The sequence below is a fragment of the Musa acuminata genome, chromosome BXJ3-3 (assembly GCF_036884655.1).
Source record: "Musa acuminata AAA Group cultivar baxijiao chromosome BXJ3-3, Cavendish_Baxijiao_AAA, whole genome shotgun sequence".
Lineage (NCBI taxonomy): Eukaryota > Viridiplantae > Streptophyta > Magnoliopsida > Zingiberales > Musaceae > Musa > Musa acuminata.
In genome coordinates, this window is record NC_088351.1 from 11,965,265 (window position 1) to 11,992,457 (window position 27,193).

A 27,193-nucleotide genomic window follows, 5' to 3' on the forward strand; every position below is an offset into this window, starting at 1 on the left:
ATCTAACCATTAAAAATCGGTTAATCCAATTTGATTAATCGATTTTTAATTTTAAATAATTTATAAAAATATATAAATGTAAAATGAGCTGGTTGGATGAACCGATTCAATTTAATTAAATTGACTTAGAATTTTGATTCAACTGAATCAATATTATAAAAAAAATATGTCACATATATCATTTTAAATATGCTTAAAGAAAAATTAAATATAGAAGGAAGAAAGGAATCAACAACAAGATAACACAAAGACAAAACTAAATTATTAATGAATCGGTTTGGATCGAACCAATTTGAAATTGATTCAGTTTAGGTTAGATTCAATTTTTGGATTCAATTTGAACACTCTATAACACTGAAACCCATCAGTGGAGCACCGAAAAGATTACCAAACCGACTCTGAAATCTTATATCTATGCGTTCAGATTTTGGATGGAAATATATAACATTAAATTTAAAGAAACAAAAACACAAATCACTAACGGAGATGTATACATGTAATTTATTTTTTTCTAAATAAAAAAATTGTTTATGTTTTCAACAGGCATATATATATATATATCCATGAAACTTAAATTTATAGGGATTAGTATTCATTTTGCTTATAATATTTAACTATTGTTGTAGGAGTGTGATATGACCGATATAGCCGTCGTGTTTTGATCCGTTATGACAAACCGTTACGACGGTGGAAAAGTTGTTGGCCGTTATTAACAATTTAAACTCGTTTAATGTTGTTTCGGCCCATTAAACCCGTTATAACGTGTTCGGGAAGCAAAACCCTCGTAAGACGTTCGCTCTCTCTCCGCGACAGCGGGCGGCCAACCCTCCTCGCCTTTCGTTCCTGGCTTATTATTCGGCCGAAGGCAGGCGAAGCTCGAGTCTCTTTTCTTCGCTTCCGACGTCGATCGCGCTTTTGTTTGTGCCTTCAGGTGTAAGAAGCTATCACCGTGCTCTGTTCCTGGTGTCGTCAAGCCGATGGCGGCTAGGGTTTGGAGGGGCTCTGCGAAGGACGCGTTGCTCAATAAGCTCAAATATATATACGGCGTGGGGCCAAGGCGATTTAGCGCGACCTTCGAAGCTGCCGCCGGTGGCGCTCCGAGGATCCCACATTCGTCTAAGAAGGTAAGGAGCCTTTTGCTCTCCTAAGCATTTTGTCGAACATGTGGTTGACGGTTTGGTTTATGTGCATTGCTAAAACGAATTACCGCGACGTAGTATTTTGTTCTTTAGGTAGTAAATGCTGTATTTTGCTAGATTTTTGACCTCATTCACGGAACACAATGTTATACCATTTCCTGTCCGCTTCATTCAAACAAGTGCATACTGCTAACAAGATGGTATACTTGTTATGAATGATCGACTTCTGACTAAGTAGTGGAAATTTTGAGGTATGCACTCCACGTTGGAAAAAAAAAAAGGTCAGTAACATCTATAATTTTTCCTGTGCTGAGGAGTAATGATATTGTACGAGCACAAGTTGTCATGTTGATGATAATCAGAGATGCTAAGGATGCTTTCAGTTTTAGTTCCTAGTTGAATTTGATCATCCTTTCTCACCGTCTAAAACCTACTGATTGTCCTGTATAGTACAAAAAGGTTTTCTGTCATAGAAATGCCTGCCTAAACTGAAACAAAATGTCAGCCATTTTAAGCTGAAATTGCTTGAAGTCTGCAGAGCAAATTAATGATGAAAATGATTTTGGTATGTCACTTAGCAAATTTCATGTATCAAAAATGGTAGTTAGGTATTGGACAGAGATCAGAAAGAAGTAAATCAGCATAAAGGGAAAGTAACTAATTGATCCCAGTCAATATGAAAAAGTTTTTCATGCTGCCACCTTTATTTGCATTTTTTTACTTAGAAAATAAAACTAAATAAATGAGACGCTGACGAAAGAGCCTTGGTATTCCAGGGGAAAGAAAATTTGAGAGAACAATGTGTAAAGTTAGGAAAAGAAGAAAGAGAAGTGATAAGGAAAAAAGAAGATGACAGATTAAGATGCTAATGAGGAAGGAAAACTTTAGGGGCACTATATCTAAAAACCTTGTTTATCCAGCTTGTGTAGAGAGAATGAGCACTTTAAAAGTTTCAATGACCTAGCTATGGATTTTATGGATTTGTTGACATCAAGTATATCCAAGGCACCTCTTTGGTGTTGTGGAAGTGCATACTAGATAGGATCAGCACAATTAGATGTTCAAAGCATACACAATTAAATTGTCTTTGATAGTTGTATGGTATGAAATCCCCTTACACTAAGCCAGCCACTTCCTATATGGGTTGATCCAACTTATAGCTTTGCCAAGCAAATGCAATAGCTAGTTTGTTATTCATTATTGTACACAAGTGATGCCACATAAGTTGAAGATAGACGACATCCATCTTTGTGCTAAGTTCTACCACAGTATCACGTGGGATTACCTAAAGCATGTGGCCCACGGGCAGTACTCATTTGTAAGAGTTACCTTAGACCTTTATCTCATGCAATGCGACTTGAACATAAAAGAAAAGGTTAGAAAGATAAATGTGTAGACAATGTCGTTATCACACGAAATGGGCAAGATAATCAGATCGCAAGCAACACAAAGCATCCAGCTTTTATTAGGCACAAAGTCTCTTGAAAGTGGGCTAAACAATCTCACACAAAGGGGGTTCCCAAAGCAAGTATAGGCCCAATGTTCACTTAGCACTTCTGTGAAATGGAAAGTTAGCATACTACAGACGTTGCAATATCCCTCTCTCAAACGTATAACCAATGCCCCATTCAATTCGGTGCCACCCATGGGTTCAAGGGTGTTGAGACAATTGACATTTCTCACCATAAGGCCATTAGCCAGGAATTGGCCTGTGCCACATGAGAACGAAGTTGTTTTGACTATTTTTTCCTCTGTACGACGTCGCACAACTAGAAACATTTTTGAGTTTTACAAGGTAGAAACAAAAAACAAAAATAAAAACATTGAAAACAAATCAAAATGGGGTTATAGGTAGTACTTTTTGCCTTGTACAAGTTGTCTACGAGAAAACACTTGAAAACATCGAACCGAAAAGCGTCATAGACATGCATCGGACATCTTGGCTGCATTGCTGCATGACATTCTCCCTGACTTGTTCTTTCAATGCCTTAAAGTTTTCTTGTAGGCTACAAATTGATAATCCTTAGCTTGTAATGTGCTTCTCAACTTTTATTGTTGAGTTGTCGACTTTGGTTTGCCCATTTTATCGTAACTCGCCACTGAGCTGGATCAGTTGGGGAAGTTGGTTGAATTGGAACTCTTCTCGTTGAATCTTTTGGATATGTTGGTCCGTAAGAGAAGAGCCTTTGGGCTTGCGTTTAAGTCCTTATGAGTTGTTACTCTACAAGAGCTTGATTGTTGCTTTACAGGATCGCATCTTTTCACAAGTACATCCAGAGCTAAATAAATGAACATCATTTTATTAATATGCATAAATTATAAATATTTATTATAATTTATTTTATCATCAAAATACAAGTCAAAATTAGCTCTAGGCCTTATTGAGAAACATAGTGATGTTAACTCAAAAATAAATCCAACTGGCTCTACCTAGCGGTAGAGAAGGTCTAGTCTCCATTGGAATTCGATCTTGTGCTACTGGGAGGCTGCTCTGAAAATAAAAAAACAAAGAAATTTCAGTAACGCTGAGTAGGACCCCTATAAGTCAAGCGCTCCCCCAACAGTGGATGAAGATGTTTTATCCTACGGGATGAGTTTGTGCTCTCCCAACTGCGGATGGAGACAAACCCATAACACACTCCCAATAGCAAATGGAGTTGTGTCTCGCACCCACTAAAGTGGGGACACGTTCCTTCCAGGAGCGGATAGCCAGCCGCCACATATGACGGCCCGCTAATTCCCGATGGGAATCGCCCTACTTGTCCCGCGCAAGGAAACAATATAATTTTATATTGGTCATGTCTATATCAGGATGAAATAATACATTGAAATATTTCTTTTGAACATCATTAATGTCAAATAATATCAGTTAACCCTTAACTAACTTGAACTATAGTTCAATCAATTCAATTGAACTCGATTTAACTAGAACCTAACTGAATCAGTCTCTAATCCTTATTTAACCGATCTAGAATTATCCTAGACTACTATAATTTGAAACATATTAGGTTCAATTTAGGTTAAACAGACTTGAATAAGTGAAACCGTTTCTGAATCACCTTGAATCGGTCTAAACTAATCAAATCTGATTTGGTTCACTCAATGTTTGGGCTCAAATCAAACAAAATAAGGGTAATGGGCTAGATTGCATAATATTGGGCTAGGTTGGGTTTCAGAATCACCTTAAATTGGCCTAAATCGATCAAATATGATTTGGTTCAATCAATGTTTGGGCCCAAATCAAACAAAATAAGGGCAATAGACTAGACTACATAACACTGAGCTAGGTTGGTCCAGCCCATATACTGGTCATGTGTTTTGCACATGATTGTGCATGCACCACATCAGACTGAGCCAGCACATGGATTGGTCATGTGCACTGCACATGACTGCCCATTTTGGGTTGGGCTGAGCTAGCCTGTAGGTTGGGGTCGAATCTGTGGGTTGGGTCTTGTGGGCTGTGGCCTAGCCTATTGGTTCATTTTAACTCAAATTCTAATCAATTCCTTCGATGCTGAATTATGACATCATAGAATTATAATTAAACATCTAATCATTAGCAATAAGTCATTAAAACATAATAAAAAAACAACAGATTGAAAAGATAAAATTGCATAAGGATGAAATAGTATTCTTATTCAAGTATTGTAGAAATCTAATAAAAATCAAATATCATGCATCCAAGATAAAAATTTTAGAAATGCATATGACATGAATAATTTTAACTTGTTTTAATCCCAAAATAAAAGTTTAAACCTTTAAAGGGATAAAAGAAGATTTTAGAAACTTCATATAACATGTTTTAATCCAATAATAAATTTTAGACATTTAAAGGAATAAAAGAATATTTTAGAACTACATATAACATGTCTTAATCCAAAAAATAAAATTTTAAACATTTAAAGTAATCGAAGAAAGTTTTTATTTTTCAACAAGGCCCGAAGAACCTCTCTCTCCTCAGTAAGATGCAACTCCTCATTTCTTTCGTTGCTAGGCTCGCTTGATGAGGAATTGAGAGGAATCCCTTCCCTTAAATAGGAGGAGGTGAGCCCTTCACCTAAGGTAAATTTTTTTAATTTTCGTATTTATTTAATATTTATTTTTGTTTAATTTATTGACAAAAATAACATCACCCTACTTAGTAGTATATAATATCACCTTTCTTGGTATATTGAATAATTATTTCCTAAATTTCATTAACAAGAAAGCAAATGAAAAATTATACCTAAATTAGGGATTTGATTACATTTCTCCCCTCCTAAAGGAACTTTGGTCCCCAAATTTAGCTTACCTCAATAAATAGCTACTCTCTCACATCTTCTCTTTCCTGAGTTGCATCTTGGTCCTTTATTAAGGGTATAACTTTATTCATTAGAACATGCTCTTTTCTTTCCTAGATCCATAATGGTTGCTTTACGAAGGTGACATCATCTCTTAGTTACATAGATTGGTAAGACGTGACATAGGATGGATCCTTGATATATCTTCGGAGTATAAAGACGTGGAATACATCATGGATGCAAGCTAAAGCTTGGGGCAATGCCAATCTGTATGTCACAGGTCTAACTTTCTATAAGATCTCAAATGGGCCAATGAATCTAGGGGCTAACTTCCCCCTTTAGCTAAACTTTATGACTCCCTTGGTTGGCGACACTTTCAATAAGACGTGATCACCAACTTTGAACTCCAGATTTCTTCGGCTTCGATTTGCATAACTTTTTTGGTGACTTTGGGTTGTTAATAATCTCTGATGTATAATTCGAACATTATCAGCATATCTTTAAATCAATAGAGGTTCAAAAAGTTTTTATTCTCCCACCTCATCCTAGTACACAAGTGATTTGCACTTTCTCCAATAAATAGCTTCAAATGGGGCCATCTGTATACTAGAATGATAGCTATTGTTATAAGCAAATTCAATTAAGTGCAAATGCATATCCTAACTTTTACCAAAGTCCAATGCACAAGATCTTAAGAGTAAGGTATACAGTTTCGAATAATATCGTCCGTATCGGGCGGTACGTACCGGTCTGTCAACTGACCGGTGCACGGACCGCCCGTTACTGAATGGTATATATATATATAGGCGACGTCGTCGAAAAAGGCGACGTCGCCCGTGTGGGAGTAGAAAAAAAAAATTTTAAAGGCAACGTCATGTCGCCGTCACCTTTTATAAAAACATTTTATATATAAAAAAATCTTATGTGTGTGTGTGTGTGTGTGTGTGTGTATATATATATATATATATATATATATATATATATATATATATATGTATATGTATACACACACACACAACACACCGAGCTGTACACCGAACGGTATATCGCTCTGTCATGACCTGAGCTGGAATTGCCTAAGGCGTGAGGCACCCTTGCGGCCAAAGACGCGAACTTAGCTTGCGTTGCCTAAATCGCGAGTCACCCTTGTGGCAAAGATGCAAACTTAGCTTGCGTTGCCTAAGTCGCGCTTCGCCCTTGCGACCTTGCTCCGCAAGGATCAGCCACTTTGTAACCTCTCGCAGGTCCCGAAGGACCTGTAAAAGAGAAAGAAAGTTAGATCGAAAGAACGAGCAACGGACAAGTCCCGAAGTCTCGTGAAAAGGGAAGCTTTACAAGCAATTCGACGAACACCTTGTGTGCACAAGAGAAAAGAGAGAGAGGGAGAAAAACAAGGCTTTCAAGGATGAACGAACAACTGCAAGCCCACAAACAACCGCTCACCTGGTCCCGGGCGCAAAACCAAGTTCCCGTAAAGGTCACATGCGAACTTGCGAAAGAGTGTTCAACGCCCGGTATATAACCGAAGCCCCATCCAGCCATGTGCCACCCGGGGGGTTCCTGGGGTCTGAGATGGCTGACATTTTGGTGAGCGGAGGCAGCTCTCCGCTCACCTCCCGCGGCACGCGAAAACGGAGCTGTTTTGGGGCTGTTTTGCTCGGTTCGGTGAGCGGTCGCTTTGCAACGCTTGCAGCTTGTTCGAACTTACATATTTACAAGCAAAATGACCCAACACCATAGGAAAACATGCTGTCAAGCAGCTGTACATGCGGGTGTGAGCGACGAACGGTTCGTTGAACGGAGTTGTTGCGGGTGCGCGACGACCGTTCGTGACATTCTCCCCCACTTAAACTGTCGACGCCCTCGTCGACGCTTGTTGGTAGTTGTTGATGACTTCTTCTTCATGTCGCAGGGCGTCTTCAGGCTCCCAACTTGACACGGACTTAGCTGGTTTTGCCTAAGTCGTGCGGCACCCTCGCGCGTCCGTCCGCAAAGGTCAGCCTCCCCGAAGCCTCCCATTGTCCCTTAGGAGCAACAAAAGAGAGAACGGGTTAAAGAGAACGCCTCAATCGGGATCCATAAGCAAACATGTCCGAAAAACACTTCATAGACAATGCAAATTACAAACAGACTTTACAAGCTCTGAACAGTTGCACAACAAAGGGTAAAATGGTCCATTACAGACCGATAAGCTCTCGCACGTGTCTACATGACACAACCTTTATTTACAAGCCTAAAGAGGCCACCAACCCAACTAACATGGGACTATTTAGCCTTCGGCCGCCCCTCTACCTGCTGTACAAGGCATAAACATGCCAAAAGACAACGGACAGACATAAGCATTACATCCAACATCTTGTTTAGAAGTTTGTCCGTTACATTCTCCCCCATTTATCCCTTCGACGTCCTCGTCGAAGCCTTTGTGAACACTGCAACTCTTCGCCTTTGCTGAGTCTTCAATCTTTCGCTCCAGCTGCAATGCGCCTCCTGGCTCCCAACTGCTCTCCATTGCTGTTTTTGAGTAGTCAAACCTTTGATCCGCCATGCTGCTTCAACTCACCAATGACTCTGACTCTGGTGTGGGGTTGGCTGAGTTGTGTTGATCCTTGTTGATTCCTGCGGATCCACCAAATGAAGGAAAAGACCATCCTTACTGCGCCAGTCTCTTAAAAATTCCACATGCTGCTTGAACTGGGTGGATGCTTGTTGGAGCTTTAACGAGCATCGTCTCGCAAACTTCTGAAGTTTTGGGTCCTTCCTCCACAAAATCTGCTCATTGACTCTTCTTTCAGTTAGTTGTCACATCCAAGTAGGTTCGCATCACTTCCGCTTTCGATTGGCATTTCGTTGGGAAATGAAGCGGACAATCTACTCTCAGTAGCACTGATCACCGTTGGTGAGGATTTGACAACTATTGTCTTCCATTATCTTCGAAGGGTCTTTGAACTTGTGCAGAGCTCCTCTGCTGGATAGATAAGAGAACTGGGGTACTCGGTTTCGCCCATTCTCTTAAGAGTTGAGAAGGCAAAGGTTACTTTGACTTCGCCCGCCTCCTCGAGGTTGTACTTCATGCATCGAGCTGGTTACTGGTCTTCGCCTGCTCTTTGCTCACACTTCTGAAGCACTTGAAGTGTTTGCACTCCTTGCGTTGAGTTAGCTACCGTGATTCACCTTCTCAATGCCATCGAACTTCTGGAATGCGGGAAGTTTTCACCCCAACTTTGAGTAATTCTCTGATAGATGAGGTCGCCTCTGGGATTGTACCGTCTTCTCCATCAACCCTGCCGCCTACTCCACTGAGTAGCAAAGGTACAGCACCGCGTACTGCCTGCTTCGTTCCTTGGTCGTGCACTCTTGCATGACCCGAAGTCCTTCACTTACGGCTATCTTGATGAGAAACTTGTTGACACCGGTCTTACGAAGTTTCTTGGCCTCTGCCCTTCAGCCTTGTCTCGGTACTTGGAGATTGCCTCTGCATGCTCCACCTCCTCGGCCCCTTTCACGACCAAGCGCTCTCCCTCCATGAGAGCAAGGGATCAATGACTTGCACGGAAGTCCCGCCTCTGCGGTACCATGACACTGCCATGCCCATGGCCATACTATCCGTCGCCTCGCCTCTGTATCCCTTTTCTTCACAATCAGTAGAGATGTCTCCGTGGCAATCCTCTGAGTCCACCTCCATTCTAACTGATGCTTGATTTTGGGTAGCTAAGTCCCTCTGGACTCATCGTCGCTTCCTCGCCCCTTTCGACCCCCTGCTTCAACACCTCTGTGTTCTCCAAGCAGTCCGTTTGGTCGATGGAAAGACAGACTGCAACTCCCATGCATGGCCTCTGCCATCACGTTGTAGAGTTTGCACCGATTCTGTTCTCCTTAGCTTCCTTGGTAGCAACGTTCGCTTACTCGACCTTGTCCTCTGACTTGTCGGGCTCCCTTAAGCGAATATGAGCTCTGGAGAAGTCCAACTCTCCAACTGCTTCGATCATACCTCTGCATGATCAAATCCCTCCCATGGAACTCATTGGTACTTGCATTCGAACTTTTCCCTTGGTGGAACCCAGCCCCCATATGCTGATGACCAAGGTTTTCATCCGATGCAAAATTCGGTGCACGCCCGGAAGACCCGCCTCTGCGGTACCATGGCCTTCACTCCTTGAATCCATAGCCCTTCTTGCCGTCGTGTTGTTCACCAAAGCTGAGCTCCCAGTAGCTCCCGATCATACCTCCATATGATCTCATCCCTCACGGGACCATGTCGTGTGTGTCGCATTGCCACGAACTTTTCCACCACGATCCGCTGCACCATGTCGCCTCCTGGTGACATCTCCATTGCATTCTGATCCCTGTGGAATAAACTCGAATTGTGAACCCTCCATGTGTGGCCTCTGCCAATACATCGCAGGGTCTCTTCCACCTTCGAATTTGTTCGCTCATTTGGCAATCGACCTTCATCCACCCACTCTTGGGTCACACCTAGATGAAGCACCGCTCTAGGACAGTCCGTCGCCTAGTAGCTCCCAAAGTCCACCGACTTCACTGTAGTTTGTGCACCATTGTCTGGATCCTGGGCCTCTGCCTCTACCAGCACAATCTCCGCTGCGCACTGCTTCCTTCATGGCAACTTGAATGGCAACACTGTGGCATATTCTTCAAGAGTACCCGCCTCTGCGTCCTCTTGCCCCGTGCTAAGGCCCTTCTGAACCCAACTTCGCCTCCGCAAATTGAGTCGCCTTAGTTCCTCCATCAAATGCTTCTCCGAGTTAAGGTGCATGAGCCGCGAAGCTCCCTTCGTCTTTGGCACCATGCAAGATGAGTCCGCTCCGTCATAAAGAAGGACCCATGGAACAACATGATCCTACTCTTGCCTCTGCAAGAGTTCATGTCCTTGACCTCTGTCTAAGGAAAGCACTGTGCCTCTGCTCCATGTTCCAACTTCTATGCTGGCTCCCTTCATGCGGCTTGGTTACTTCGCCAAGTTACACCCAAGTTGCTCCGCTCCTCGTTTTTGCATTGAGTCGATGGTGGCCCTCACGCCCACCATTCCACGGGTCAGCCCTCCCTTGAGTCCGATCTCCACATCGACTCCAAGTGTACCTTCATAAGTTGCTTTAGGTCGCTCCCCCACTTGATCTCGCAATGCATCCACCAATGCATTCTCTCAAGCGAGATCATGCGACGACTCCTCGCCGCTTGCTCAGTCCATCGAGCTTCGTGGAGTTGTTGTTTGTTGAGGTACTCCTCCTCAACATGTGAGGTCCATGTCACATGATTCTCCCTCTGGAGAGCCGAGACTTATCCCTCCTGGATAACTATCCCGTTGGAGCAACATCTCTCTTCGTTTTGGAGACCACCATCCCCTTGGACTACTCCGAACTGCTGAACAAACTGTGCACTGTTCTGCCTCCTGCAAATGCACTTGCTAGATTGCGATTTCATGTCAATACAGCCCCCGCTGCACCCCTCAAGGCCTAGCAACATGCTGAACTCGTTGCACACTTCAGCCTCCGACGGACGTATCCTTCACATGCCGAAGAGAAAGTTTCAATGCTCCATGGCGCCGAGTTTCGATCGCCTTGGGATGGCCACGAACATTCCATCGTCCGCATACAAGCCCATGCATGAGTACCAAATTCTTCGAGTTAGCAATTCCCCTCACCTCTGTGAGCTTTGCATAACTCTTTTGGTCGTTGAGCAACTCATTCCACCTTGCATGGTCTCATTCTTGCCAAGCGCCTCGCTTGCCTAGAGCACCATCAAGTATAGTTGTCAACGTTGAGCCGTAGCTCAAACTCAGCCATCCCAACCTTTGTGTGCTCCAAATTCTTCCAAGCTTGCCTGTTCTCGTGGTGCCTCTTGCGCGAAGGGTTGGCCATTCCTCTGAATGCCAATCTCAGATGCTCGCTCCTCTGAGCGACTCTTTTCCCTACATCTCCATGCCCGTTTTCCCTCAAACGGTCGCGCGTGTGCTGACTGCCCTCAACGCAGCCCCGCTAGGTCCCCCACGTTTGCATGTCAAGTGTTTCTATGAGTGCTTGTCCCGCTCTGATACCATATGACACGGACTTAGCTGGTTTTGCCTAAGTCGTGCGGCACCCTCGCGCGTCCGTCCGCAAAGGTCAGCCTCCCCGAAGCCTCCCATTGTCCCTTAGGACCAACAAAAGAGAGAACGGGTTAAAGAGAACACCTCAATCGGGATCCACAAGCAAACATGTCCGAAAAACACTTCATAGACAATGCAAATTACAAACAGACTTTACAAGCTCTGAACAGTTGCACAACAAAGGGTAAAATGGTCCATTACAGACCGATAAGCTCTCGCACGTGTCTACATGACACAACCTTTATTTACAAGCCTAATGAGGCCACCAACCCAACTAACATGGGACTATTTAGCCTTCGGCCGCCCCTCTACCTGCTGTACAAGGCATGAACATGCCAAAAGACAACGGACATACATAAGCATTACATCCAACATCTTGTTTAGAAGTTTGTCCGTTACAAACTGACTTTAGTTCAGGAAGCTTTCGCCACTTCACCAAGTACTCTGTCTGCTCCGCTCCGCTAGGTAGCTTTATCTTACGATCCGCCAGAATGGTTTCCACTCGCTTCTCGTAGGAGGCTGTGATGGGAGGAAGCCAAGTTGGAACACTTCGAGAAGCATCTTGCGGATCCGAATTGTAGGCCTTCAGGTTGCTGGCGTGAAGAACGTTGTGAATTTTGAACCACGCCGGCAGCTGCAACTTGTAAGAAACATTGCCTACTCTGCTGATAATTGGGAAGGGCCCTTCATACTTACGCACCAATCCTTTGTGAACTCTGTTCCTGAAGAATTGGAGTGATGCTGGTTGGAGCTTTACCAACACCAAATCGCCAACTTTGAATTCTTGTGGTCGCCTTCCCAAGTCTGCCCACTTCTTCATTCGTTTGGCCGCCTTCTCCAAGTAAGCTCGCGCAATATCGGCATTTCGATGCCACTCCTTTGCGAAATGATAGGCTGATGGACTACTCCCAGTATACCCAATTGCCATAGTGTGCGGAGTCGACGGTTGTTGTCCTGTGATAATTTCGAAGGGGCTCTTGTTGGATGCAGAGCTCCGCTGCAAGTTGTAGGAGAATTGGGCGATGTCCAACAGCTTCACCCAATCTCGTTGATTGGCACTCACGTAGTGCCGGAGATACTGCTCCAAGAGCGAATTTATTCTTTCAGTCTGGCCATCCGTCTGGGGGTGGAGGCTTGTAGAGAAGTATAACTTTGACCCCAACAATTTGAATAGCTCGGTCCAGAATCGTCCCAGGAACCGAGCGTCTCGATCACTAATGATATTGTGTGGGACTCCCCAATACTTCACTACACCCTTCATCATCAGTCTGGCCGCCTCTTCAGCTGAACAGTGTAGGGGAGCAGCAATGAAAGTTGCATACTTTGAAAACCGATCGACCACCACGAGTATCGATCCAAGTCCCCCTACAGGTGGCAAGCTTGATATGAAGTTTAAGGAAATGCTCTCCCATGGCCTTTCTGGTACGGGCAACGGCTCCAAAAGTCCCACCGGCTTCCGCTGCTCCACCTTGTCTTGTTGGCAAGTAAGGCATGTTCGAACATACTCCTCCACATCAATCCCCATCTTCGGCCAGTAGAAGGCCCTCTCCACAAGAGCCAACGTTCTGTGAATGCCGGGGTGTCCAGCCCAAAGGGAATCGTGACACTCTTTTAAGAGTTCACGCCTTAAATTGTCCACTCGGGGAACATAAACCCTATTCCCTTTTGTGTAAACAAGTCCCTCCTGGACCCAAAATCGTCGTGCCTTGCCTTCTTTGATGAGCTGCATCAGGATAACTGCCTGGGGATCACTATATAGTCCATCTCTGATTCGGGAGAGGAAGTTGGAGTGTAACTGACTTGCTTGGCCTCTGCCCTCCAGTTGTGCAGCATTCACGCATTCCACTTTCCGACTCAGCGCATCAGCCACGACATTCGCCTTCCCGGGCTTGTATTCCATTGCCATATCAAATTCAGCCAGGAAGTCCTGCCACCGTGCTTGCTTTGGGGAGAGCTTCTTCTGAGTTTGGAAATAACTCAGGGCGATGTTGTCTGTCCTCAGCACAAATCGCGACCCGAGGAGGTAGTGTCGCCAAACTCGTAGGCAGTGGATCACCGCTGTCATCTCCTTCTCATGCACTGGATACCGCCTCTCGGTCTCGTTGAGTTTGCGGCTCTCGTAGGCCACCGGGTGACCTTCTTGCATGAGTACTCCACCAATAGAAAAGTCAGAAGCATCTGTATGGACTTCAAAGGGCTCTCCATAGTTTGGCAATTTGAGCACTGGTTCTTCTAGAACAGCAACCTTCAGATCTTGGAATGCTATCTCACATTTGTCAGACCACTTCCAAGGCTGCTCCTTCTTTAGCAACTCCATCAGTGGGGTTGCCCGCTTCGAGTATCCAGCAATGAAGCGTCGATAGTAGTTGACGAAGCCAAGGAAGGATCTCAACTCTGGCACCTTCTTTGGAGTTCGCTATTCCGCAACTGCTTGCACCTTCGACTTATCCATCCGAATGGAGCCATCACCGATTCGATGCCCCAAGAATAGGATCTCAGTTTGAGCAAAGTAGCATTTCTCCCTTTTTACGAATAAAGTGTTCTCCCGGAGAACCTTGAAAATCGTCCAAAGGTGCTTGACGTGCTCCTCGAGCGTTTGGCTGTAGACGACGATATCGTCCAGGTAGACGACCACGAACTTATCCAAATACTCCTTGAATAGCTGGTTCATGAGAGTACAGAATGTGGCCGGGGCGTTGGTTAAGCCGAAAGGCATCACCAAGAATTCAAACGCTCCATACTTGGTCACACAGGTAGTCTTCGCTTCGTCGCCTTTAGCAATGCGCACCTGCCAATACCTCGACCGAAGGTCGAGTTTTGAGAAATACTTGGCCTTGCCCAGTTGGTCGAACAAGTCCGCGATGAGCGGGATGGGATACTTGTTCTTCACCGTTACTTTGTTGAGGGCTCGATAGTCGACGCATAATCGGAGGCTCCCATCTTGTTTCTTCTGGAAGAGAACTGGAGCTCCGAAAGGTGCTTTTGAGCTGCGGATGAGACCACCGCTTAGCAGTTCACCTAAGTGCTTCCTGAGTTCGGCCAACTCTGGTGGAGGCATGCGGTAGGGTGGTCTTGCTGGAGGCTTCACTCCTGGCTCCAGCTCGATACTGTGATCCACGCCTCTGCGTGGTGTGGGAGTCTTCGGCAACTCGGGTGGCATAACGTCTTTGAACTCCTTCAGGACGTTCGCCACCACAACAGGTTCTTGAATGGCCTCTTCGTTGAGTGGCTCTAGCTTCATAGCAGCCACGAATGTCAGTTCGCCTTTTCGCACCCCTTTCTTCAATTGTAATGCCGAAATGTGTTGGGGCTCCTTGGTTCCTCTCCGAGAGACGGGAACCACGCAGGGGTCATCGCCTCCCATCATACATAGGGAGTTCAAGAACGGCATCGGCACCAACTTCGCCGCGTGCATAAACTCCATTCCAAGAATCACTTGGAAGTCATCTAGTGGCACGGCCATCATGTTGGTGTTTCCGCTCCAAGTCCCGATTCTGATGGGAACTCCCTTCGCCAACCTGGAGATTCGCCTGGCCTCCGAGTTCACCGCTTTCATTCGGCTTGGGCTCTTCTCCAATGTCAACCTAAGTCGCTGTGCTTCGCGATCGGCTATGAAGTTGTGGGTAGCGCCCGTGTCCACCATTGCACGGGTCGTTTGGCCATTCAGCTTGATGTCCACATACATCAGTTCACTACTTCCTGCTTTTTGTGCCTTTGTCTTCATGTTCTCCCCCACTTGACCCCGCATAGCGTTCAACAAACGCATTGCTCCCATTCGGGGTCCTTGCGACTCCTCGTCGTCGCTGTTGGATTCTGAACTGCTTGAACTAAGAGCAACAGCTTTGCCCTTGTCCGATCGGGGAGGGTGGATGGAAGCCGTCAAAGCATTGAGTGCCTGTTTCTGTGGGCACTCCCTTACCATGTGCGGTCCTCCGCACAAGAAGCATCCTCCCGGTTTTGAGGCCTTGCCTTTCGGGTTCGGCCCTTTGTGGGAGTTCTTCTTCTTCTGTTCGCCCCCGAGCTCCTTCCCTCGAGAATGCTTTGGAGGGCGATTGCCTGAAGATTGTTTCCTTCTCGCTGGATCTTCAGAGGAAACAAAGTCGGTGAGCCTTTCTGTAGCTGCAATTGCCCTGACCACATCGGTAACATTCCTTCGGTTTAGCTCCTGTTGAGCCCATGGTTTCAAACCATCAAGGAAGCTGAACAACTTGTCCTTCTCGGACATGTCCTGTATGTCCAGCATTAGTGCAGAAAACTGTTTCACATAGTCTCGGATGGTGGTACTTTGGCGGAGTTGTCTCAGCTTCCTTCTTGCGACGAACTCTGTGTTCTCCGGTAGGAACTGAGTTCTCAACTCCCGCTTCAAGTCCTCCCATGTGTCGACTCGACACCGACCTTGTTGGATCTCCTCCCAACGAGTTCGCCACCAAAGTTTCGCATCTCCGTTCAGATACATTGTTGCTATAGAAACTTTGGTATCTTCAGAATCGGGCCTCGTAGCTCGGAAGTATTGCTCCATGTCGAACAGAAAGTTCTCGAGCTCCTTGGCATCTCTAGCCCCTCCGTATCCATGGGGCTCAGGTGCCCTCAAGTTTTGTGGCGGTGCAACGCGGGTGTTGCCTCCTCCCGCATTTAGCGTTCTTGTGAGCATAGCCACCTTTGCCGTGAGTTCCGCCACAACATCTTGTAAGTGCTGCACGGAGTCCTTGGTGTCATCAGACAGTCGGTCGACCAGGGCCTCGACCTTGTCGATCCTGGACTCCGCTTCCTCTTGCGAGCTCTCTACCCCAAGAAGTCTTTGTTGGCCATGGTAGAGTTCCTCCATGCTCGCTTCCAGAACATCCAGGCGGGTTTCCGTCGTCGTGAGTCTCTCCTTATGACTCTTTTTCCCAGTTAGCGCACCAGATTGTGCTTCCTCCGCTCGCGGAGAGTTGCCAACTTCTCGCTCATCCTGTTCACTGCCGCGATCCTCGTGAGCGGCTCCAATAGCATGAGAGCGAGTGTGCACATGCAGCCCACCTGCGGTTGCTTGGGGCAAGGGTCCGGCTTGCCCCGTCTTGCTTGATTCGCCACGATGCTTTGCCATGGCGAAGTTGCGAAGTTCGTTCGCTGTTCGATCGAAGAGCTCGCCCGCTCTGATACCACAATGTCACGACCTTAGATGGAATTGCCTAAGGCGTGAGGCACCCTTGCGGCCAAAGACGCGAACTTAGCTTGCGTTGCCTAAGTCGCGCTTCGCCCTTGCGATCTTGCTCCGCAAGGATCAGCCACTTTGTAACCTCTCGCAGGTCCCGAAGGACCTGTAAAAGAGAAAGAAAGTTAGATCGAAAGAACGAGCAACGGACAAGTCCCGAAGTCTCGCGAAAAGGGAAGCTTTACAAGCAATTCGACGAACACCTTGTGTGCACAAGAGAAAAGAGGGAGAGGGAGAAAAACAAGGCTTTCAAGGATGAACGAACAGCTGCAAGCCCACAAACAGCCGCTCACCTGGTCCCGGGCGCAAAACCAAGTTCCCGTAAAGGTCACGTGCGAACTTGCGAAAGAGTGTTCAACGCCCGGTATATAACCAAAGCCCCATCTAGCCATGTGCCACCCGGGGGGTTCCTGGGGTCTGAGATGGCTGACATTTTGGTGAGCGGAGGCAGCTCTCCGCTCACCTCCCGCGGCACACGAAAACGGAGCTGTTTTGGGTTGTTTTGGGGCTGTTTTGCTCGGTTCGGTGAGCGGTCGCTTTGCAACGCTTGCAGCTTGTTCGAACTTACATATTTACAAGCAAAATGACCCAAAACCATAGGAAAACATGCTGTCAAGCAGCTGTACATGCGGGTGTGAGCGACGAACGGTTCGTTGAACGGAGTTGTTGCGGGTGCGCGACGACCGTTCGTGACAGCTCGGTATACAGTATCATACCGTACCGAGCGAATGTCGAAACTTCGGTATGATACGATATTTCAAACCTTGCTTAAGAGGTCTTTAAGATTTTGTATTGTTCTCTCAGATTGACCATTTGCTTGGGGGTGAAAAGCTATATTAAATTTTAACTATGTGCCCAAGGATTTCTGTAGACTTCCTTAAAACTGAACCTTGGATCCCTATCAGAGATAATACTAATTGGCACCCCATGATATTGAATGATCTCTTTAATGTATAAACTTGCTAGTTTCTCCAAGAGATATTTCTTATTAATAGGGAGGAAGTGAGCAAATTTAGTGAGTTTGTCTATTACTAAAATTCCATCATATCCTTTCACAGTCTTGGGTAGTCTTGTCACAAAATCCATAGTGATTTGCTCCCACTTCCATTGAGGAATTAGAATCTTTTGCAATTTTTCCTCAGGTATTTGATGTTTGCCTTTAGCTATTGGCAAACCAGACATTTAGAAATAAACTTTACCATGTCTCTTATATATATATATATATATATATATATATATATATATATATATATATATAAGTTAAAAAAAAAGGGTGATGTCGCCTCTTTTCTGCCCATGCGGAGCAAAGGTGGGGAGAAGAAACCGTTTCCTTCTCTCCACACAAAAAAGGGCGACGAGGCATCGGTGTCGTCGCCTCGTTTCTTTTGCCTGCGTGGGGAGAAGAAATGCCACCTCAACGACGCTCGCTTTCTTCTCCTTGGGATGTCGCCGAGGATTATTCTCCCTGTGCGGATAAGGAGAAGTCGCCGATGACGCCGAGGCCTTGTCGCCTTAGACGAGGAGGGAGAGTGGCGTCGGATCTCCAGGTTCTCCTCTTCTTTCTTCTCCCTCGACTAATACCATTCGGTAGTGGGCGGTGATGATCGATTTAGAGTGGTAATGGGGCGGAAACAGTCTCAATCAACGGTACTGCCCGGTAGCGAGTGATATTATTCGAAATTAAAATCATTGAAATAACCATTGAAGTTTTTTCTTTATTAACTAGTGTAATCATGGATATTCATCAAATATTCCACCTTTCTTAATTAGTAGGAGCATTTCTTCTTTGTGGACTTACCAAAAAAAAATTTCTTCTTTGTGGGATTTCTTTCATTCAGTATATATTTGTTTTTTTTTTTTTTTTTTTTTGCAAAGGGTAAGTAGCAAAGGTGGGACTCGAGCCCAGGATCTTGCGATAAACTGACAAAGTCTTTACCTCTAAATATTTGTTATTTAGTATTTTAGTTATACCTCTATCATATGTCATATTTTTTCTCTGTGAGCTCATTATTATCACAGTCAACCCTTGGTCCTCTTCGTGTGCTTTGCACGTATAAAGATCCATGGGTATAAGAAGAAAGAAATATTAAGCATGTGCCTAGATATAAATATGTATGCTTCCTTTTGAACATGTGACCTGATGTTCACATACATATATGTATGTATATTTGTATTTTCATGTCTGTGTGATGGTACATGTTTGAACATATGGTGCAGGTTCTCGTGTTTTGCTATATCTCAGCTATGTCATTTTATTTTTTTAAGTTTCAGAACCCCAATTAACTGTAATTTGGTACAAGAACATATGGATCCATAGTAGACTGCTTGTCATCTTTGCAGGGAAGGTTTTTAACTGGAACCATGATAGGCTTGGCTATAGCTGGAGGAGCTTATGTCAGTACTGTAGATGAAGCCACATATTGGTACACTTTTCCAGATTTTTATGTGTGCTAATTGTTTCCAGATCCTGCTTTGGCATACTTGAAGTTGAATATTCATCAATAAGGATCATTTGTTATGAACTGTTTGGTGGGATTTGATAGTTGACATTTGATGTTCTAGGGCTTCTTCTTAGTGATGTGGCTAAGAATCTTCTTCTGTATTGTAAGTTAAAAATGTTTTATAATTCTCTTTTGTTTCTCGATGGTTTCTTACAATAATGTTAGATCTTACATGTTGGTGGAATTTATCTGTTTGTGTGATATGTCTTGTATCTAAACATTTATATGTACCTCTTTTGTGGCTTGTGCACTTCAGAATTTTGCATATTTAGTTCATTCTTAGCCTTTTTTTCTTTTTCTTGTATGTTTTCATTTGGTCCGATGATAGCACTTTAAATTAATGCATAAGAGGAACTAGAGACTATTTGTGTTGCATGCTCTGGGTAAGAAATATCAATGTGCGATAAATTTTCACTACCACAAGTATTTTGTTGATAATCATATACACTGTTTCTATGTTGCAAGTGTGATTTAAATAAAGAATTCTGCTACAACATATTTCAGTCTTATAACTTAAGCTTTCTGGAATGCATTCTCTAATGATGGTAATTTGACCAAGATCATAGTTTATTATTCTCAGTACGATGGTGATGGCAATGCTGCTATGGTGGTTGTTGTCACAATGATGTGAGGGTGTGGAAATTATGGAAACTATTTTTTTAGTTTTCCAAAGTCTAGTTTCCAGAATAAGAAACTATTTTAAATTAGTAATTTTTCTTAGAAATTTTTCTGGAGCTGGAAAAGTTTCCATTAGTAAACATGCCCTATATTCATTTGTTGCTCATTAAACATTAAGTTATTTTCCTTTGATTGAACATGGTAAGCTAAGAGTTCTCTCTGTTGCAATGGAAAATTTAGTTTCACGTTCTGGAAGTTCATAGCAAGCATTTGTAGAATAAGCTGCAAGCTGTTCTTGCAGGTGTTTGCCTTACTTTAATGACCTTGCAATCAGATTGAGATAGCAGGTATTAGTTGGTTGGCTATAGGTGAAGGATCATCAGCTTGATTTTTCTATAGACTGTTTTTTCCAAGGATTTTGTACTAAAGCCTAGATGACTGTTTCTTCTTGATGGTAAGCATTCCATGTTTCATTTATGGAGAAGCATCATGTTTTATTTTCATGCAACTATTTACTTCGCTAGTGGCACTTAATTGGATTAAGAACTTATCATTTCCTTGGTTGAGGTCCATAATTTTGTTATTAATTATTCTCATTGTGGAATACCGCATGCTCTTTGTTGTGAAATGTGCATAAATTCTTACATTGTTTCCATGCACTGTACTGTCAAATTAATTAAAAGGCTGTTGATATGACCTATTTTGTCTCAAACTTTTTGTGTCTGGTATCTCTGTGTTTGACCTTACAGTGGGTGGCTGTTTAAGGTTACCAGGATTGTCAACCCATTTTTTGCACTGCTAGATGCAGAGGTTGCTCATCGTCTGGCAGTATCTGCTGCTGCTCATGGTTTTGTTCCCAGGGAAAAACGACCTGATCCGACAATATTGGGTCTTGAAGTCTGGGGACGGAAGTTTACTAATCCCATTGGACTAGCTGCTGGTTTTGATAAAAATGCTGAAGCAGTTGAAAGTTTATTAGGTTTAGGATTTGGTTTTGTTGAGGTTGGCTCAGTCACCCCCATGCCTCAAGAAGGAAATCCTAAGCCACGTATTTTCAGACTGCCAAAGGAGGGGTAAGCATGTATGTTGCATCTACTTTTATAATACCCTAAGTGATCTATCACTTCTTGAACTTTCTGTGTTTGCTATTTTCCATGAAACAGAATTGTTGCTAAAATTAAATTTGGTACTTGAAATATGTGTCTACCTGTATAAATTTGTGTGCCTGTTCTGGTGGCAGTGCTATAATAAACCGCTGTGGGTTCAATAGTGAAGGCATAGTGGTGGTTGCGAAGCGTCTTGGTGCCCAGCATGGTAAGAGGAAAATGGAAGAAACTTCAAGTACTTCCCCTTCATTGACCGAGGAAGTCAAGCATGGAGGGAAAGCAGGTCCTGGCATCTTGGGAGTCAATATTGGCAAGAACAAGACAAGTGAAGATGCTGCTTCTGATTATGTTCAAGGAGTTCATACTTTATCACAATATGCTGATTACTTGGTATTTTCTTGGTCATAGGCCCCAAATTAATTGTTTGATTTGTACATTTAGGTCAGTGTGTTTCAATCATATTCAGATGGTCTTGTTTTATGTTGTTTAACAATTTCATCATCCATGATATTTCTTATAACTTTAAACTTTTATATTACTGCATTCTTGCTTACTGTTTGTGCCTTTCGTTTACAATTGTCACTTTAAGCTACATGTGAGTTAACTAAAATAATTTCATCAAAGGGGAAGTCATATGGGTTTATTTGTGTTATCATTGATACAAAATTTTCAGTCATGTATTTTTTGGACCGAAAAAGCTGATTTGAAGTACATTAACTAGATGGTAAGTATTTAACTTTTAGTTTCGCTGCTTTGAGGCTAAATTTGCACCCAGGTTAAGGTTTCTGGTGTCAGTACGAGAAGTTAGGAGGTTTTTAGTAATGGTTTTAAGTTTTAACATTATTGTGCATGTTCCGACCAAGGTTTAAAAATACGAGTCTTATACAAGTTTTGTGCAACCTATCAGTTTGGTATGTACTGGACAATATAGAGTATGATATCAACTGGTATGCAAAATAATAATAATTGTAATTATCAAGAATTGCCATCTCATGCCACTGATAGTGTCGATTGTGGCCCGAACTGGCACATACTGTTTTTTGGAAAGTTGGCCAGAAAATAGCCAAAAAATGTCTGAAAAATAAAAACCCCCTTTAAACCTAATTTTCCTAATTTAATTTAATTTTAATTCAATTTTAATAAGAATAAAGTCCAAATGAGTCAAATGGTATGTAATTATAGGCATTTTAGGTGCCTAAACTAAATAGAAAGACACTAATCACCACTAACTAGCTGTGATGAGGCAAAATTATTCTTAATTTCTGTCTAAGCTCTAAAGTATGATAATGGACCTATATGAGCCTAATATTAAGAGAAATATATTAATCAACCTTAATTATTCATAATAAGACACTAATAAATATATGTAATATACGTATATGACTCAAGTCAGGCCCTTGCGGCCCATTCCATGCGCTTGTGGATTGGACCAAAGTTTGATGTGAGCCTTTAACAACCCTTGTTGTAACTCGATTTGGGTTTGACCAGTGGCCCATGGCAGCGCAGCACCCAGATCCATATGCTGCCTTGGCCATGGTCCGTTGTGGCTCGGCTAGTTGCCCTTGACACTAGGTCTAGGGTGATTTCATATTGGTTCAGACCAATTCAAGATGGTTTGATCTAGATTGGACCTATTTATGTCCAATTAGATCACTTTAGGATGATTCCAAATCTTTCTATGAGGATTTGATGTCGGTTCAGTTAAGTTTTAGCTGAATTGAGTTTGGTTCGAGTAAATTGGACCAATTCGGATAGGGTTCAAGCCAGTTAAGGCTTTATTTGGTTTTGACTCATGATGAGATTGATGATTTATTTGATATGTTTTGAATGAATTTATAAGGTAGAATTGTCTATGAGATTGTTACGATATGAGCCTTGATATGATATTAGAACCATTCTTGATCTTGTTGAGGATAAGAAGGCCAATATGCTAGTTGGACAATTCCCTTCGGTATCTAGCAAGGTATCATACTTGACAACTAGAAGGTTCCTTTCATTCATTGGTTGGATGAATGTGTTCCCACTTTGGACGTAGGAGATGAATTGGATGGACCTATAGAGGTTTGATGAGTGTACTACTACTAATTTGGATTTATGCATCTTGGACCAATGTTAGATTCAACAAAATTAATAGGTTAGTTATTCCATCAGATTAGATTGTGACAGGAACTTCTGAAATGAGGCCGGTCCTTGTCCCACTTCGGACTCTAACCGATATATACCGGTCGATAAGAACCAAACCAGGAGAAATTGAATTCCTTGGTGTAATTATAATTACTAAGCAATAATGAGCCTAATTGTGGGAGAATAGTTAGTAGCTCATGAACTTGCTATCTAATCTTGTTTTTGGATGAAATTGTAGTTGCACAGGAATGTTAATTGTCTGCTACTTATTAGTTGAAGTCGTGCATGTGAATATCTAACTATTATTTTATTTTATTGATGCAAAATAGGACTTCTTGGGTAAGATATATTGGAGACACTCTCAATAACTTAGACTGGTTGAAACAGTTGGTTGGACATTAGTTGTCAGTTCTATGATTGTTGGATGTAATTAATCAACTAGTTAAATTGGTTAAACCATTAAAGATGATTGGACTAATCATGATAAACTAAACTTGGTCAATCAATGACTTAATTGTAAGAAACAGAAACCTACCTGTAATATTAATGTGGACTGAGAATGTTGTATTTCTCTCGTATAACTTCTTATACTTTGTCGTTGATTCTTGCAAGAATTTTGTCAGGTATTAATGAGTTACATTAAATATTCTGTGAATTATCATGTCAATCACCTTGATAAGACATTAAGACCTACATCCTATTGAACTAACACAAGGTTGAAGCCCTATCACAATTTAGGATCTAGTCGTAACCACTTAAGGTAACCACCCACTTCTCTCCTAGGAAAGGATGAGGGTGCCCATGGTTAGGGGCATTTTTGAAGGACATATTAAGTTTTATGAGTTATGACTACACTCCAATTTTTTCCTACAAGGACTTTTAAGTTTTCAGGCAAGAGAGAAGATGAGGGTTTTGGACTACTTGGCTTTAGTTTGTCTATTCATTTCCTGTCCGTTTTGAGTAATGTTCAATGTTGAAATTCCTTAACAGGGGTTTTCTATGAATGGATGTAATTGACTGTATTCTTAATCCTATTGAATTCTGGATGATGAACCCAGAGTTTTAGTTTCTCATTTTTAATGCATGATCTCCAAGGAAGACTGCCATTTTTGATTTGGGTTTGCATAACATGTTCTCATTGGATGACCTTGATCTAAAGCATTTGTAGCATATCTTTCTGCTAATTGAGTATTATTTCAGGTTATAAACATTTCTTCACCAAATACTCCTGGTCTTCGCAAACTTCAGGGAAGAAAACAGCTCAAAGATCTAGTTAAAAAGGTTAAAAACTTGAGAAGTATTCTGTATGCTTTTACCTTTAAGAGTCTGTTCTTTGATCATTATGATTGGCATATAGGTGCAAGCTGCCCGTGATGAGATGCAATGGGCAGAGGAGGGACCACCACCCTTGGTTGTAAAAATTGCTCCAGACTTGTCTAAAGAGGACATTGAGGATATTGCAGCTGTAAGCTCTTTGATGATCCTATTTTGCCCCATTGTAAATAGCACATATGCTTATCATTGTATTTTATCTAATTTTAGGTTGCTGTTGCTCTCCACCTGGATGGACTGGTAAGCTTCTATAACTTTTCTTTTTTGGGGCAAGATTCTATAATCCTCTTGAAGCCTTGCTTTTGTATTTTCAAATTAAAATAGACAATGTAGCTAATTAATGTTGGCTTCTCTTGTCAGAGAAATGCTGTGGAGGTGCTAGGTTATGATTTTTCACTTATAATGATTAGCTCCTATATGGTTTTTCGCACATGAGTTGATCTCGCTGTTAGACATACTCAATCGAGTGATTGTTCATTGTTTTCTTGTTTCTCCTCTTTCTTCTTGATCTTGTGTGATGTTAACTTTGAGGATCTTTGCAGTCTTGGATGACAAAAGTTTTCGTAAAGTGCCTCATTTTCTCAATTACCAAGTTGTAGAACATGAATATTTGTAAACATTCTTTGAAATTACTTTCTCTGCAATTTTAGGGCAGCATATTTTTTGTGCAGACATAGAAACATGGACATTCTTATGCAGACATTTCTTATCAATTTTATCTATAAATTTAAAGCAGGATTTATTTACCATTTGCTAAAGAAGTAATTTCTTTTATTAAGTTATGAACTTGGATAGTGAATTATGAACTTGTAGGAAGCCTGCAGGTTCTTTTTCCTTAACCTTACTCTTTCTTTGCTTAGTTCTGTCTAGAAATAATTCAATAACTAACTTGTCTAGTGTAATTATGGGCAATGCCTCCTCAGATCATATCAAATACAACAGTTTCGAGGCCTGATCCTGTAAGTAATCACCCATTAGCTGGAGAATCTGGGGGTTTAAGCGGAAAGCCACTCTTTGATATGTCCACCAACATTCTCAAGGAGATGTATATTCTCACTCGGGTACTTCCCCTCATTCTTATTTTTTTCAACTGGCAACATTTACTTTGGCCCTGAATTTGTAAGCCATTTTTGTGGTTTTTTACCTATGACCACAACCAAATTCCATCTTTCCAACTTATTTGATAATGCTGACATTCCTCTTAATTTTGCAGGGGAAGATTCCACTCATAGGTTGCGGAGGTGTAAGCAGGTAATATGACATTATAGTTGAACCTAAATTTGCTGGTTGGTTGGACAAAATCTCTTTTGAAGTTTGTTAAATATCTATTGAAATGCAGTGGTGAAGATGCATACAAGAAAATTCGAGCTGGAGCAACACTTGTCCAGCTGTATACAGCTTTTGCCTATGGTGGACCAGCATTAATTCCACAGATAAAGGTTTTTACTGCTACTGATATAGTTTGTAGTGTTTTAAGTAATTTGTACTTGAAAGTCCAAGTGTCCAACTTGTTTTCCATAACATATCAATGACAAAGTTTGCTTGCTAAATAGATGTGTAATTTGCTAAGTTGTAGGTTGGATGATATCAAAATGTTAATCTTTCAAATGAAATGACTTGTGACTTTAAATGAAATAGTGATGATTTGTGATTTTTTGCTTTTGATTCATCTTTTGTGCTTGATTTATTCTCTAGTTTCATGCACATTCATCTGTCAGATTTGTGTGTGGAGTTCTTGACTGAAAGCACCTGCTTATACTCTCGTTCTTTGTTTGATTGGTTAAGAAATGATCCACAGTCCAGTTTTGTGCTATGCAGTTTTTTTGGTGATTAGTTGCTCATTGAGGTTATCTACATGTTTCATTTTTTGGCCATTTAGGTTTGTGGAGGGCACATTGATGAACTCAAAATATGTTTACCAATTGATTCCATAGAAAATAGTTGCCCGATTTATTTGACCCTAGACAGCAACATAGCATATTCTCGAACCAGACTATGGGAACCAACCAAGACCACATTAGCTTCCAATTCAAAATATTCAAAATTTCAAATAACCTGGCCACATAAAATTGACTCATCAATTCTTAATTCTATCAATATGGAATACTGATAGACATAACTATGACAAACTCTATTATAGTAACTCGTTGATTGTGCTTTGCTTTCATTCATTTCTACTATTTAAAATAGCTTTTGGTGTTTCTGTGGATCTGCAAAATGAACTCGTGATGCAAGTTTTTTTATTATCAGGCTGAACTGGCGGAGTGCTTGGCAAAAGATGGTTTCAAATCTGTTCAGGAAGCAGTCGGTGCAGATTGTAGATAAACATTGCAAAGTAAGTGCGAAGTAACGACTGCGGTGAATGCTTTTGCTGATTGCAAGCACCACACAACCGATTGATTGTCTTAACAAGGTCAAAAGTACAACTTGCAAGGAATTAAGAGTTGGTGGTGCCACATGTGTTTGACTATCTAGTATCGGCAAATAAGTTGGCCTTGAATTCCGTTTTATCTCTTGGAACTTTGTTCCTTCAAAACTATGTAGTTTTATCTGTTACCGACAGCTTCCAAAGGCATACCAGGAGACCGTCAGATGACTCCAAAATTTTTGTAATGTTGCTTTTGTTTGTACCACCACCAAATAGTTTCATGATACAGATGGCAGAACAGAGCGAGGGAAAAACTCTTTATGGCCCTTGAAAATGTGCGATTGCGTTGCATGAAACTAATGGAAGTTCTCGCTCCTTATTACATAGTTGTGTACTTAATTAATTTGTCTTTGCTTATTTCGAATAATTAT

At 42.3% G+C, this 27,193-nt stretch overlaps 1 protein-coding gene across 1 annotated transcript; it reads left to right on the forward strand.

Annotated features, from left to right (window-relative positions):
• Window positions 1-778: 778 nt before the first annotated feature.
• On the forward strand, window positions 779-26,863 carry LOC135632261 (dihydroorotate dehydrogenase (quinone), mitochondrial-like). The gene is made up of 11 exons (XM_065140676.1): window positions 779-1,124; window positions 19,054-19,136; window positions 20,582-20,905; window positions 21,073-21,328; window positions 24,263-24,343; window positions 24,420-24,527; window positions 24,605-24,634; window positions 25,318-25,455; window positions 25,608-25,645; window positions 25,734-25,833; window positions 26,645-26,863. The coding sequence occupies exons 1-11, from the start codon at window positions 978-980 to the stop codon at window positions 26,717-26,719; spliced, it is 1,380 nt and encodes a 459-aa protein (XP_064996748.1). The 5' UTR covers window positions 779-977; the 3' UTR covers window positions 26,720-26,863.
• The last annotated feature ends 330 nt before the right edge of the window (window positions 26,864-27,193 follow it).

What these genes read in the sequence shown, in the direction of transcription:
- LOC135632261 (XM_065140676.1), top strand. Translation starts at nt 978, where the DNA reads ATGGCGGCTAGGGTTTGGAGGGGCTCTGCGAAGGACGCGTTGCTCAAT. An exon ending in ACATTGAGGATATTGCAGCT is followed by an intron (nt 24,528 to 24,604) that starts GTAAGCTCTTTG and finishes ATCTAATTTTAG; the next exon opens with GTTGCTGTTGCTCTCCACCT. An exon ending in GGTTGCGGAGGTGTAAGCAG is followed by an intron (nt 25,646 to 25,733) that starts GTAATATGACAT and finishes ATTGAAATGCAG; the next exon opens with TGGTGAAGATGCATACAAGA.